Genomic DNA, 15,196 nt, shown 5'->3' with positions numbered 1-15,196 from the left:
TATTTGTGTCTTTGTATTCTATATATATGTCAGCTGAAATTTTTCTTCTATATCTAACATGTGTGTTACTTAGAGTTCTATTTGTGCTTGTTATGGTGGCTGTCTTAAGATTTCGTTTTCCTCTGATTGTTTAATTGATGCGTGTTTTTTTTGTTTGTTTGCTCTGGGATGTTTAAGTCCATTACTGTATGCAGGAAGCATATCCTGCAAAACACCTCTATTTGGATTTAAATCATTTTCCAGTTGGCTAGCAGTGTCGTTACCATTGTGAGCGGACATAGGGTTCAAGCGTCGTCCCCGACCATGACGGCGCTTGTCCGAGGCTTCTTTAGTTCTGTCCTGAACCAACGAATCACACTAAAGGGGGGTTAGCCCTATTAGTGGTTTGTTCTTTTCGTCGCCTTTTACAACTGGCAGAACATACCGGAGGCCTATTCTTTTCCCGGGCCTGCACGGGAATAATAATAATAATAATAATAATAATAATAATAATAATAATAATAATAATAATTATTATTATTATTATTATTATTATTATTATTATTATTATTGCCTTCATTGGACCACTGTAGTAAAAAATACAAAGTTCTAAACAAGTTGTTACACATGGATACAATTTGGTTCGACAATAACTTAATATATTTAGGTAATATAATTATTAGAGGCTATTCTTATATGAAAGGTGTTTTGCTCTTCTGTCTGCCCAATATTTCTTCATTCTTTCAGATTTTTCTTTCTTCATCTGAGACAACTCTTCCTGTATTCCTTTTATTGATTTTCATTTGTAGTCTGGTTTGCGGGTCTTGCAGTATTCCGGTTTTCTCTGTCTTGTTTTTTAGGTCATCTACTGTAATTTGAAGTTCTTTTATATCTTCCTTAATTTATGTGATCCATTTAATGTCGCTCTTGCTATTCCACAATTTTTGTATTTTTTTTACTAATTCTGTTTTCTGGAGTTTTCATCAGATGTCCAAAGAATGAGATGCGTTTCTTCCTGATTGTGCTCATGACTGGTTCTATTTTCTTATATACTGTTTCATTTGATGCTATTCTCCAATGTCCATTTATTTTATACGGTTTATTTATATATGTCCTAATTATTATTCTTTCTATTTTTAGTATTCTGTCAATTTCTGCTGTATTAGTTGTTTTGAAGGTAGTTTCAGCTGCATACCTTATTTCTGGTTGTCTAACTGTTTTATAGTGTTTTAATTTTGCATCTATAGATAGGCTTTTTTGTTGTATGTGGTTTTGGTAATGTAATTTGCATAGTTCAGTTTTTTTATTCTATTTTGCCATGATGGCTTCTCATTTAAATTGCATGTTATTATTTCGCCTAAATATTTAAATTTATCAACAATTTTGATTTCCTGTTCTATTGTAATATTGTTTGCAAGTGGTGGATCAGTTATCATAATCTCAGTTTTTTCAAATGATATTCTAAGGCCTACTTTCTCTGCTATTTCTTGTAGTGATTTCACTTGCTGCCTGGCTTCTTGAACGGTGTTGGCTAGGAGAGCAAGATCAGCGAATCCAAGCAGTTTAAGCTAATATCATCTTCTGCACTTCCAATTCTTATCCTCTTTGGATTGTCCTTGTACCATTCTCTCATTATGTATTCCAGTGCACAGTTGAAAAGTAATGGTGATAGGCAGTCACCTTGTCTTAAGGCTGTTTTTATGAGCAATGGTTCCGAAATTTCTCCTCTAAACTTCACTTTTGATTTGGTGTTGGTTAGAGTGAGTTGTATTATTTTAATTAGTTTTGGATGGAGTCCTAGATTTCTTAAAATTTTTAATACTGAAGGTCTGTGGAGACAGTCATATGCCTTCTTAAAATCTAGAAATGTTATTGCCAGAGGTTTGTTCCATTTCTTGTAGTATGCCATAATTAATTTTAAACTAATTATCTGCTCTGCACTGCTTCTCCATGGTCTGAAACCTCCCTGATATTCCCCTAACTCCTGTTCTAATTGCTCCTTGATTCTATCATATAGGATCTTGGATAGAATTTTATATGTGCAATCTAGGAGAGAGATTCCTCTGTAGTTGTCTGAGTTGCCCATATCTCCCTTTTTGTGTAGTGGGTGGATGATAGCTGTGGTCCCATGTTCGGGAAATTGTTCTGTTACCCAAATTTTTGTTAGAGCCATGTGTAAGGAGGTCTTGACTGTGTCACTTGCATATTTCCACATTTCAACAAAAACCTGATCTTCTCCACATGCCTTATATTTTTTTTGTTCTTTAAGAATTTCTTCTACTTCTTGGAAAGTTGGAGGGTCTAGTTTGTTAGGTTTGGTTTTTATTGGGGTATTTATGTTGATTTGTGAGGGTTCTTTGGGTTCCTTGCAATTCAGAAGTTTGTAAAATGCTTTTACCATGATTTCTGCATTTTCCTTGTTACTGTGTGTCATTCTTACATCTTCATCTTTCAGTATTAGTGTAGGGGCCTCATTATTGTAGTTGTTTCCCAAAGATTTTGTAGTAGTTCCTGGAGTTGGTTTTATGAGGATTACCTTCTATAGACTTTATAATATCTTTATGAAATCCTCTCTTGATTTTTCTAATATTTTGAATGAATTTTTTCTTTCATTTTTTAGGTTGATGGCATTTTCTTCAGTTTTGTGTGTTTGAAACTTTAACCATGCTTGGTGTCTATCTTCATGGAATTTGTCACATTCTGATGTCCACCACGCATGTTTCCTTCGTGGGTTCAAGGGAGCTAGAGTCTCTGCTTCTTTTTTAAGATTAGGCACCAGTTGTTCTAGATCATGTGTTAATTTGATGGTTTGTGTTATTGGTTGGTACTTATTTTTTTAATTAGCTGATGTGGGTCAAACCTTTTTATTATTAGTTTTTCTGGTCCTCTTCTTTAAGAGTGTGAATTTGATTTTAATTTTAACCATATAATGGTCTGAGCCTGTGTCTACTCCTCTCAGTACTTTAACATTGTTGATCTCCTTATGAAAATTTTTGTCCATACAGACATGGTCTAGCTGCCACTCGCCCTTCCTCCAGTCTGGATGTTTCCATGTTTTAAGTTTATTTGGCTTCCTCTTAAAGTATGTTGATTTAGATATAAGGTTGTGTTCTCTGCAGAGTTCTACAAGTCTTTGACCGTTTTTGTTTGTAAATTTATGTGGACTCCATTTTCCAATTATATCTTTATATTTCCTTTCTTTTCCCAACTGAGCATTGAAATCTCCCAATAAGATTTTTACATTCTTTTTATTTACTCTGTTCACAGTTTGTTCTAGAAGGTCCCAAAATTTATCTACCTCTTCCTTTGTTTTTGTTAGACAATTTTTTTCATTTGCACTCTTAATATGCATATACTTAAAAATAACAAATTCTTGAGTATGTTGCTGTCTCTGAATATCATTCCCTCCAAAATGTTTGTCTGTAGAGGCAGCTCAGTAATGGTGTAACTCTAAATTATAAGCGTTAAAACTCACAGCCTTAAGTAAAAAATGATGTCCTTAACCAAAGCCTAAAAACTGTTCATTATAGACATTACAAAGGTAGAAATTAGATGAATTAGCAATTAAACGAAACCAAAAAATGCCTTTAAATATTTGATGACATTACATAGAGCAGTAAATGTATTAACTCTGTGGCAAAAATGGTCATACTCTTAGAAATATAAAGTAACCACAAGAATTTGAATGTGGCAGGAAGATTTTATTTCCACTTGAAATGAAAGATCTCTGTTTGAAAAATTTAATACCCTCTTCGTAATAATGTATCCTGAAGCAAGATTTCATTTCAAGATGTATAATTTTCACAGTTCACTACACACAGGTATTATCTGTGCATGAACTGCAGAGTTTTGACAAAATGGGAACAAAGCCTTAAGTGGTCCATTATAATTACATTGTTTATTTTCATTTAAAATACAAACATTTTGTGAAGACTATAACAAAAACACGATGCCTACACTTTCGTAGAGCGAGAAAGTGTACATAAAGCATCACACCATGTCACTAGTAACCCCCATGAAATTTGAGAATGTAGTTGGGAAAAAGGTGAATGATAAAAAGAAGCAAAAATTTGCAACATTATTTTCTGAAATTTAACTAAAAAGTCTTGTGTATTAAGGGTAATTTTCCAGGTAAGTTATCAATTCCTTCCACATAATGAAGAGGGCTTTCAATGTGATTTAACAATATGATCTGCAACACTAAACAGTAACTGGAAAAAATCTTATCTTGGTTTATCCATTTTTTCAGTCATCCATGCAGTGCTGTTTTCCAGGTTGTGCTCACCTGAACTGGTTTTTGTGCGTAACTACTAAATTAAAGCTGTTCAAGACTATCTTAAATGTTTTAAACAACTGCCATAGTTAATTTCTATCTAACACTAACTGGCACAACCAGGTAATGTAAACAAACAGGAATATGGCATAGACTAATTTTGGGGTCCAAATATAAACCAGTTATTTTAAGCTTTTTTGTAAGCACACTCAGTGTCAAAATGTTTGGATGTTTCAATATATGTCACTTTCTAACTGCCAGTCAAGTCTGAGCAAATTTTACACACTACATCCCACTGGTTCCATCAGCTTGTATACCTAAAATTACTTCAGAACAATTAGATTCATGTGTTTAAATGGTGCCAACTCTACTTGGTGAAGTAGTCACATATACAGGATGATGTATGGTTAAATGGCAACAATATTCAGATCTCTGCAACAGATTAAATATACCATAATTTCATGACAACTTTTCTGTTCATGGTGAATTTTGTTAACATTGTTTGATCTTTGATACAGCCTCAAGGTTGGAAACATTTGCCACGTAATATCTGTAGATCCAATGTGATCCATCCATTAATAGTTTCACTATACATATATTGCACATTATGGAGGCAAGATTGCTATCAAATGTTTTTAACTTCCTTGCAAATTTGAGCAAGAATTTGAATCTGATGAAATAGGAACATTTCTTAGTAGTGGTGATTCAAACCAATTTCTTAAAGGAACTGAAGCTGATGCATCCACTGTCTTATTTAAGGCTGCATTTGTTTAACAGTGTTTGTTAAAACATTTTAAAAAACCGTCTCAGCTTGCAAACTTTTTGTTGCACCCTTAGAACCAAGTTTGTTTCTCTCTCTCTCTCTCTCTCTCTCTCTCTCTCTCTCTCTCTCTCTCTCTCTCTCTCTCTCTCTCTCTAAATGTGCACACTTTCAAGCAATGGGTAGCTACTGCTGATTTATTTTGCACATAAAACCTCCCTGCCACTCCAGTCAACACAAATTGTAGAACCCAGTTGCCAAATATGCACATTGTCGTAGCTGTTATACAATATCTTCATTATTGGTAGGTGAGGCAGAAGCACTTTTTTTAGAGGACAAAATGCAAATTATGACACCACCACACAGAAACAATATTGTCAATGCAACTTAATGACATTTACCACGAACTAGGTACCATACATATTAAAGTGGCAACAGAGCCAAAGAACTTACTTTCTAGACTGACTGTAGATGCCACGTGCTGACACTTCAACTACTTTGTCGACAGATGTTCACACCAGTAGTCAATTTATCAAAGTTACCTTCACGTACTTTTTTATCATTTTGATAATTCAAATATTTACTATTTTCATCTTCAAGTTCACCCTGCTTTTCCAGATGGGCCTATTCAGAAGATAAAGCTGAAATAATCTGATATTTTTTGATGATCATTATTCAGCTGTATCAATGAACAAAGATCAGAAGAATTAATTCCAATGAGGGACTTCCAACAGACCTGTATACAAGCACACAGTAGCAGTGTTGACAAATGATTAGTATAACACTACTAACAACAAGTTAATACAACAGAGCATCTGCCCTCACCTTGCTGTTTAACACCACATCATCCTGTCAAGTCACGTTCACAGTATAGTGTTCTGTTTAGTGGTGGTAACTTACTGTGGCAATTGCTTACACAGCAGAAACTAGTTCTACAACCAGCAAGGTTTAAAATAAAGCGTAGGACAAAGAACACCAGCTCATTCTTACTGATCTTTTAAGATGCTGCATTAAAGCTAAGGGTGGTGGCCATTTCATTTCTCTGGGGGTCACAACTAATGTTGTGCACAGTGCAAGTTTCAAACCACTCTGGCACAGTCACATGTCCCATCTAGCACACACAGTGCAACCTGTCAGCTCATCAGTCCACTTTGTGTTTCATTCATAGATTGCCACAAGCAACCTGTGCTCTAGTTAGCTGTGTCAGTCCAGAACACACAAACTTATAGGCAAAACCTGGCAAGATCACTAAATACCCACCGATCATAAGCAACTCCACCTACACACATACTCTCAATTATTTCGATGTATGCTTAATTTGCACCACTTTGAAATTAACGATATTCTGTGCTGTCAACTTACACCTGCACATTTAGCCCAAGTAATAATAGAAGAGGATTAGAAGATTTGCAGAAAGATGCAGAACGTAATGCAGCAGGTGAAGTGACTCGTCAAAACCTGCACCCCGCAAGATTAGCCGGAAGGTCTGAGCACCTGTCCTCACCTCCATCATCTCTCTGCGGGGGAGGGCCTCTCCTCATGCCGGGGGGTCCGCCTCCACGAACGCCGGGTGGACCGCCGCGGCGCGGGTAGTACCACTGGCGGAAGCCACGCCTCCTGTCGGCGGCATAGGGAGAGCCCTTCACCGGTTCGCCGCCAGGTCCCGTCACGTTCGCAGCCTCGTTGCCCTTCTCGCCCACCACCACGTCGAACTCCACTACTTCGCCATCCCCTACACTGCGTACAGCTTTGCGTGGATTGTTCTTGGCGATTGCAGACTGAAATGAGGACAAAACAGTTAAAACCTTCCAGAACTGTATAATAGTTTACAGGAGCTAGTTAATTATCATTCAATGAAAAGCATCACTAAAAGCCAGGTTTAGGAGTGGTCAGAAAAATCTCACTCGGCAGGTTACCAATTAACAATTTCGATGTTGCGCAAGACAAAAGTTGTCCCGTACAGAAAGAAAGATTACCATTTTTAGCACCACCAGTATAGCAGAAGATTGACTCCCGTGAATCTAGATAATGCCAGATCAGTCTTGCAATGACTTAAGTAAATTGGATGTAAACTTTGAGGGCACTCAAATAGATGTAGCAAAAATTCCAAAAATGATGGTCTGGATTGTGTCCCTCTAGAACACTGTTTAGGGTGAAAGTGCCTCGGAATGCCAGATCTCAGACTGCAGATACTGTCTAAAAAAATCAGGTCGGAATAAAGCAACTGGAAGGAAATGATGATCATGACGACTGGAAGGAAGGATCTTCCAACTCATTTAATGCTTATTTCTATTGTGATTATCCTGCCAGTAAAAATTAGTCTTTGCAATGGGTTGTAATTTAAAATGGGTACTACAATATCCAACGTATGTCGAAACGCAAGGACATTTATTGGATGCTTATCCTAATAGCTTTTGCGACTCTAGCGTCAAGAGATCTTTGCTCACATAGTGACAAGAGGCAAATGCTTTTAATAACTGAAATGCCAGCAGATACAACGAATTTATTTCGGGGTGTATACACAGACAAGGAAATAAATTTGTGTGTTTCCCAGTTGAAAGTACATTTTTTCCCAGGCGAAAATACTTTTCCGTGTTTGTGGCGGTATTTTCCCTCAGAACACTGAAACTTATCAATCCTTTGAATGGTTAAGGTCTTTACAGCAGCGTAGGACTTCCCAGCACCTTAGGAAATTAACCCCAGAAAAGAAGCACGTTTTGGAAAGCCCTCCAATTTTTAGCAACATGTACGGCATATTTATTATAAAAGTATATATTCCAATTCCAAACAAAGCACCAAAGTTTCTGAAAAACTAAAAGATTGAAATGTGCTTTTGTAAGCCAATCAAAGCTCACATCACATGACCTCACCAGCTGATGGTAGCAGTATTCAGATCATACGACATGATGGTAGCCAATAGCACCATCACGTAAGTAGTGCAAACACACAAATTAGAAAAGTTAATGGGTAAAATTAACTTGCGTAGTGTAGCTACAAGAAAAGCTAAGGTTTCACACACAATATTTGTCTTCTTTGCATGTTTTCTGCTGTAAGATAAGTCAGACAAAAGTGCCAGTAAAATTTTAAGTAATGATAAATTTCTTCTTTTGCAGTCTAAATTCTGTCAACAGTAAGTGATTTATCCTTATTTAAATCTTAACACTAAGAGACAACACACTGTGATTTAAGAAATTCAAAGCACTTTTGTACACATAACAATTCACCTTGCGTGAAGTGAAATTTACTCTAAAAGTGAGTCTTTTCAAACCACCATTCGCAATACTTTCCTATGACCTGTTAGGCCCTTATTACACTAGGCCGCAAGGCGGCACAGCTAGACACACCACCGGTGGCGTTGCTCGTCATTGGGAATAGATAGTAATGGAGCCCATTACACTACGGCAGCCAGTGGCACCACCAGAAGCTGGCTGCCTCGCACCACCACCACCACGGCCGCCACTGGTGACAGTGTCTTGGTGGAGTATTCTGTTAAATGGAGCCTATTGCACTCTGGCACCACAACCGCCACTCTGGCCACCGTGTCATCAGTTCGCCGTGTGCACAAGTGACCAGGGAACGCGTCGGGCAACTATACGCACGTGCTCCTCCTCAAAGCTTTTAATGAAAAGGGAACGGCTAAGGGAGAGGAAGACTCTTGTAGTCATGACGGTAACATTATACTTGGGAGGCTTCACGAATAAATATAATGCTTAAATACTTACAAAGGTTATTCCTCTCAACCGAGAACTGCTGCTCAATATCCAGTAGAAGTTAACAAATAATTTCATTCCAAGCATTTAGTTTCAACTGCTTATTACTGTAAGCTTCAGAACTGGTGTCCCAAATTGCAAGACGACGAGAACCACACAAACTAAATCTTCAGTATTCACTTGCGTGTCCAATAACTTCTGGCATTCTTTCAGTGCTGCTTCCAGCTTCACGATTTTCCCCTTTTGCCGTGCCTGAGGGCCTCATTACACTAGGTCACCAGGCGGTGCAGCCAGCCACGCCACCCGAGGTGCTGTTCCTATCACACTAGGCGCAACGCTCACTCGTTCGGGCTACAGTAGTTCGGCAGTTCTCGCTAGTCGAGTAGTCCGTTTTCCTCCCACACTTTTCTGCGCACTATTTAATTTGCTTCAGTACGTCTAGTGAACTGCGGAGTGTCACTGTGGAAAGGAATGAAATACACTTGGCAGACACCCTCGTGTGCACTGTGTTTTGTTGTTGTAAATGGTCCATTTCCTTAGCAACTGAAGTTTTATTTTAGTACTCGTCTCTCGTTTGTGTTTATTGCTGCAGTATTATTCTGCTGTGGTGGGATACAGTAAAATCCTTTGGTAGGATTATCAGTTCTTACCAGTAAAAACTGAAAATATTTAACAGGAAACTAAAACAATGAAAGATTCCTAGAATTCTAGAAATTTCCCAGACTTTTTCCATATTTGAGGGCATATACACCCTGCATTTACTGTAAAGAGCTACTATTTTCACTTACACGTCCCAGCTTTCCTGTAGTGCCACCTACGGGTACAGTCCCAACAAGTATATTACTGTGAGTACTTCACTCACTCAGTGATTGTGTTAAGATGTCTCCTGCATCACTTCCAAAGAAAACTTATTTCAGGTGGTAGGTAACTAACATAGCAAGTAAATCATAGCTTTGACCAGGGACATTTAAATGTACTATCAAGCTTCAGGCCCTGTGGAAACTATTTTCAGGCTTGGGATCCTTTGGTAAAGAAACCCACTCATAGCTGCTGTTTCACAGCTTCAGGCATATCCCCACATAGTGAGTGGGGTGCTTGTTTTCTCACTTTGAAATAAACTGGCTGTGCTTAAGCCACCATGTACCACAGGAACACACAAAATTTTCCCATCAGTACACTTACGTTGCACATAAACCACAAACCTAACAGGAAATAGGCTATACTTCACACCACTAGGACATCAGCATAAAAACCATTCAAAGTTCATTAACAATTCATCCTTCAAAAACATCTGGCCGACTGATACGGACTTCAGCAAAATTCACATGCAATGCTATAAAACTTTAAAGTTGTTTATAGAATGGGTGTCACAGCTGTATTGCAAGAATTCTATCATCGTGATATCCAGTGCCTTCGTAATGTACTGTTATATTTTGAAGTTTGTAACTAGTCTGATCCCTTTATTACAACAGAAAAACTGGCTGAAATATGTCATGACGATTCACAATCCTTTTCTGTACTTTTTCAAGTTCTGACCAGCTCACTTACTATTCATCAGGATAATTCATATTGCATTTCCAGAAGGTATTAAAGAACTGTGAAATGTAACTCATTAAATTTGAGTTTTTGAAAAAGCGGGCTGACTATATCCATCTTTGCCACTGTTACAAATTTCCTAGCAGATTTCTTTGGCCGACTTCAAATTGTCTATTGGTAGTTTCTCCCGAAATTATTTCACATAAGAGAATGCTAAAAGCCACTCAAGATGGTCGATTTCTTTGAAGAAAGTATTTATGGAAATATTTCTCAGTTGCTGAACACTCCAGGGTACAGTGAGCTGATGACAGATTTCAAAACGACACTAAGTACTGAATTAAACATTACCCTTGTTCACTGTAACCGTGTACAAATTTTTGTTTTAGTGAGGGAAAAAAAGTCATATGCACCCAAGTCAAAACAACAGAACACAATGACACGCGTTAAAAAACAACTATACATCAATACCTACTGACAGTGTATACAGCTAAAAACAGGGGTGTGAAGAAAGGGCTACAAAAGACGCCATACTGAGACAGAGGTAGGAAACAAAAAATTAAATGGCCATCCCTATATTGCTTTGACAGATAAGTAAAACATGGTTGGCAGGGCGTACGTCATTTGTTAGAACGGCTGATTAACTCAGATTTAGAATGTTAGAAAATTGGGGTTAAGTCGAAGTGGAGGACAGTTAAAACTTGGGCACAATGTGTACAAAGTGGTGGGGTAGCACCAATTACCGAATGACGATGGCTAAAAAGACAGTGGCCAATACGCAGCCTAGTTAAAATTACCTCCTCCCGGCAGGAGGGCTGGGAGAGGCTTAAGAAGCCATAACTTATTCCCGTGAAGCGAGGACCAGTGGCAATGCCAAAGTGACACCGCCTCTCGACATTTGTCAACAGGGAGATCATTTGAGGGAACAGACGAATTAGTGCACCGAGGTACGAGGACTGCAGCCTCGGCAGCAGCCTCATTTCTCGGCATACCGACACGGCCGAAAGCCCACAAACATCACAGTGGCTCCACCGAGAGTGAGCGAGTGAGTTTTCCTGGACCCACTGCACTAAGGGATGGGCCGTGTACAGCGAACAGGGACTTTGCGAAGAGGACAATTAAAAAGTCTGTCACCGAATGTACTCTGTGGCCTACTACAGGGCAAAGAGATCGGCTGTAGATACTGAGCAGTGTGGCTGAAGCCAATAACTAAAGACCTGGGTGCCAATGACAAAGCCACACCTAGTACCACTGTCAGTCCAAGAGCCATCACTGTACACAAAGGTACTATCGCAAAGTTCCATGCTAAGGTCGTGGAACTGAAGGTAATATAGTGAGGCTGGAGTAGTGTCCTCAGGAAGTGAACGAAGGCCGAGGTTAACACGGGCCGCTTCACGAGGCCGAGGTGGCGAAGGGTTCACACCCTCCGGTAAAGTTACAGGTAGTGTGAAGTTAAGCAGCCGTCGTAGTTGCCGAAGCGGATTCCAGTAGGTAACAGAAGAGGGACACGCCCCATAATGGCTATCAAAGGAACCGTCAAAGGAGGTTGCACGGGATGGGTGCCCACGCATGGCAGACAAATGGTATGCATACTTGCTGAGGAGAAAAATCACAGCAGTATGACAGTTTTAGTTCAGTAGCTTCAGCATATAGGCCCAACTGGTCTAGTGTAATAGGCACCCACGACCAAACTGATACCACAATAGTGCATAGTGTTGAGATGGTGTCAGATGGATGGACGTGCCGTAGTAGTAGTGGTGGTGGTGGTGGTAGTAGTGGTGGTGGTGGTGGTGGTGGTGGTGGTAGTAGTGGTGGTGGTAGTAGTGGTGGTGGTAGTAGTGGTGGTGGTGGTGGTGTGGGGGGGGGGACACCAATTGCATTGCCAGAAAGCCAAACGAATTGTTTTGTCAGCGGAAAAACTAAAGCCATTATCAATGCTCCAGGAGAAAAGACTATGAGGACATGCTGAGTACACCCCCTCTGCAATAGATGGCAAATTGTCAACAAAATGGGAGTTGGAGAAGCCCAGCAGGAGACAGGCCATTACAGGGTTAATGGCAATAGCAAAGATGACACTCTGGAAGGAACCCTGAGGCACACCGCTTTCCTGGATAAAGGTGTCCAACAAGGCAGAACCCACACGAACCTTGAAAACTGTCTTAAAAATTCCTAAACAGGGCAGCTGGCCACAAAAGCCCCGCATGTAAAGAGTATGGAGGATACCAGTCCTTCAGTAGGTGTCTTAGTCCTCCTCCAAATTGAAAAACACAGCCACAGCCTGGGATTTCCACAGAAAATCCTTCAGGACATGTGCGGACAACGTGGCAAGATGGTCAACTGCAGGACACCGCACTGTGTAGTCGTTAGTAAATTGCGAGACTAGCCACCGTACCAGTTGGGCACGAGTCATACCTTCTATCACCTCGCAAACACAGCTGGTGATGAGATGGGGGAGGTCTTTCTGGGCTTAGGTATGGGTACAATCGTAGCTTCATGTTAACATCCAGGAAATGTGTCCTCTGCCAAAACTTTCTTTTCTTTTCTTTTCGCTTGTGCCGTTTTTCCCACAGATACGCAGGGTCGGCATGATTAATCGGATGTGGCAATGTTAGTTGAAGGGGTGGCCGGATGCCCTTCCCGCCACCACCCCGTATTTCCATATATTAATCCTCTCATTAGCATTAACACGTCTTCTGCTCCTGGTGTACAATGAAAATGGCTTATTGGTTAATACAACAGCAGTACCATAATTCCTATTGCCCTCAACTCCTATAGAGAAGGTACGATAAGCAACAATATATCTGTCATAGAGAGCCTCCAACCCTTCTAAAGGCTTATCACTACCTCGTACTATGGCAACAGTTAACCAACCATTACCAGTAACAACTTCAGTGGTAGTACATGAAAAATTAATTTTGGCTCCAACAAATGTTATTGGGCCTGAAAGTAGCTCTTCTTGGGCTACATTATTAAGCATTGAAGAAAAAGTATCAACCGTCTTGTAAACTGGCATTCTTGATCTTCTTGTATATATCCTCCTCCGATACGGCATGGCTGTGTGCTTCGTGCGGCTGCCTCTAGTCAAATGAGAGTGCTGCAGCCTGCACAGCGGATGTACGTCACTGATAAGGTGGGCGCGGCAGGAAGTACCGTGCTCTGAAACTGCGATGGCGGCGCCGGAAGTTCTTTTCTGAGCGGATCGCCCTTAGTTGAAACTAAAGGGCGATCTGCCGAGCTCTAGCGGCGGCCAAGTGAAGCTAGTTCAAGGTCACCCGCCAATATGGCAGCGCGCACAGCCATGTGGACACTTTTTCTATGACTCCGAATAATGTAGCGCAAGAAGAGCTACTTACAGGCCCAATAACTTTTGTTGGTGCGAAAATTAATTTCTTCTCTACAGGAGTTAAGGGCGATAGGAATTATGGTACTGCTGTTGTATTAACCGATAAGCCATTTTCATTGTACACCAGGAACAGAAGAAGTGTTAATGTTAATGAGAGGATTAATATATGGATCAAGATCGATGGTGTTTTGACAAAATATATTAAGGTTCAAGGTGATGTTAATGTGTATTATCATCCTTAATAAAGAGAACCATCCTTATCTACCCCGTGAGATTTTTTTTTAAAAAAATAAAAATACTAATCAGCTACTGAAGCATCTTTTTCTACTGTGGGTTGCAGGGGTTCTGACCCCTGGGGAGGTGGGTGGATATTCTACATGGCTGTGTGCGCCGCCATATTGGCGGGTGACCTTTAACTAGCTTCACTCTGCCACCGCTAAAGCTCGGTGGATCGCCCTTTAGTTTTAACTAAGGGCCATCCGCTCAAAAAAGAACTTCCGGTGCCGCCATTGCAGTTTTAGAGCGCGCTACTTCCTGCTGCGCCCACCTTATCAGTGACGTACATCCGCTGTGCAGGCTGCAGCACGCTCATTTGACTCGAGGTAGCCGCACGAAGCACACCCGTTTCCGACGGAGGAAGGCGGAGTGGCAGTGGGAAGAGCTCAAAATTGACACAAAATGGCAGTCCGAGATGTCGGAGATAGCGACAGGGTCCACAATGACATCATCTGCTACTGTTGGGCCAGAAATTGGCTAACGGATCTCGGTCCCACAGAGCAGTCTGAAGTTGGCCCACACAGAAGAGGAAGATGTGGAACTATTAAAAGAACTAGTGAATGAAATCAAACTAGTTTTTTTGCTATCCCGAAGAACTCAGAAATGGGTGAGGTAGCTGCCCAATAAGCTGAAGCAAGCCTGCCCTGGTGGCATCTAGTGACAGAGGGACATAAATGGTACAGAGGGAAATGTAAGGTGGGGAAGGAAGAAGGCGAACTGCAACAGCTCGAAGCCAGGGAGACGGGTTCACTACGAACGTCACGTACGAGCAGCAAGTCTCGCCACGAGACGGAATGCCGGCCTCGGGGAAGGTCAAAATAAAATGGGAAGAAATGTAAGTTCAAAGAGGTTGTGAAGATGCAATTTTATTTCCCGAAGACAAAGTACAAGGGGACACTGCGAAGCTAAAAGAAGCTGTAAATCCTCTGCGATACCAAAGGCCGCAAATGTGGCACCGGAGGAGTGTCACGAGGAGGAAGAAATTGACGGGTGTCACCTCAGTGGCTGCCGAACGACCGTCAGCGAAGACCCGCCGCTACAGGGCACAGACGCGGGAGGATCCCGCTGCACAAGGTCCACGGAAACAGCTCGCTCGTGCCGTCCGTCCGGAGTCCGACGCAGAAAAACAGTCAGCGGTAGGCACCGGCGACACGGAGGTCAGCCGGGCTAAGGTTATTACATGGCGAGTCAGTGAAGGAGAAGACTATCTGTCTCTGTCGGGCTTCTCGAGCCTACGGTTAGCAGAGGAAGACCAAGGTGTCGCTCAGCTGGAAGTCTTAACGGGAGTACTACTGTCCTTTCCGGCTTTCCGGTTGTAAAGC

The 15,196-nt window shown here is 40.9% G+C and overlaps 1 protein-coding gene across 2 annotated transcripts in view; it reads right to left on the bottom strand.

The window, feature by feature from the left end:
- The window catches only part of LOC124720412 (Y-box factor homolog), a 138,809-nt gene that overhangs the window by 40,495 nt on the left and 83,118 nt on the right, over positions 1-15,196 (bottom strand). For both annotated transcript variants that reach the window (XM_047245761.1, XM_047245762.1), the window contains exon 4: positions 6,517-6,790. In XM_047245761.1, coding sequence (XP_047101717.1) covers positions 6,517-6,790 — 274 coding nt within the window. The remainder of the gene's footprint in view (positions 1-6,516; positions 6,791-15,196) is intronic.

Source organism: Schistocerca piceifrons, chromosome 11, assembly GCF_021461385.2.
Source record: "Schistocerca piceifrons isolate TAMUIC-IGC-003096 chromosome 11, iqSchPice1.1, whole genome shotgun sequence".
Classification (NCBI taxonomy): Eukaryota; Metazoa; Arthropoda; class Insecta; order Orthoptera; family Acrididae; genus Schistocerca; species Schistocerca piceifrons.
Note: the sequence above shows the minus strand (reverse complement) of the source record. Positions and strands in the feature narration are given on the sequence as shown.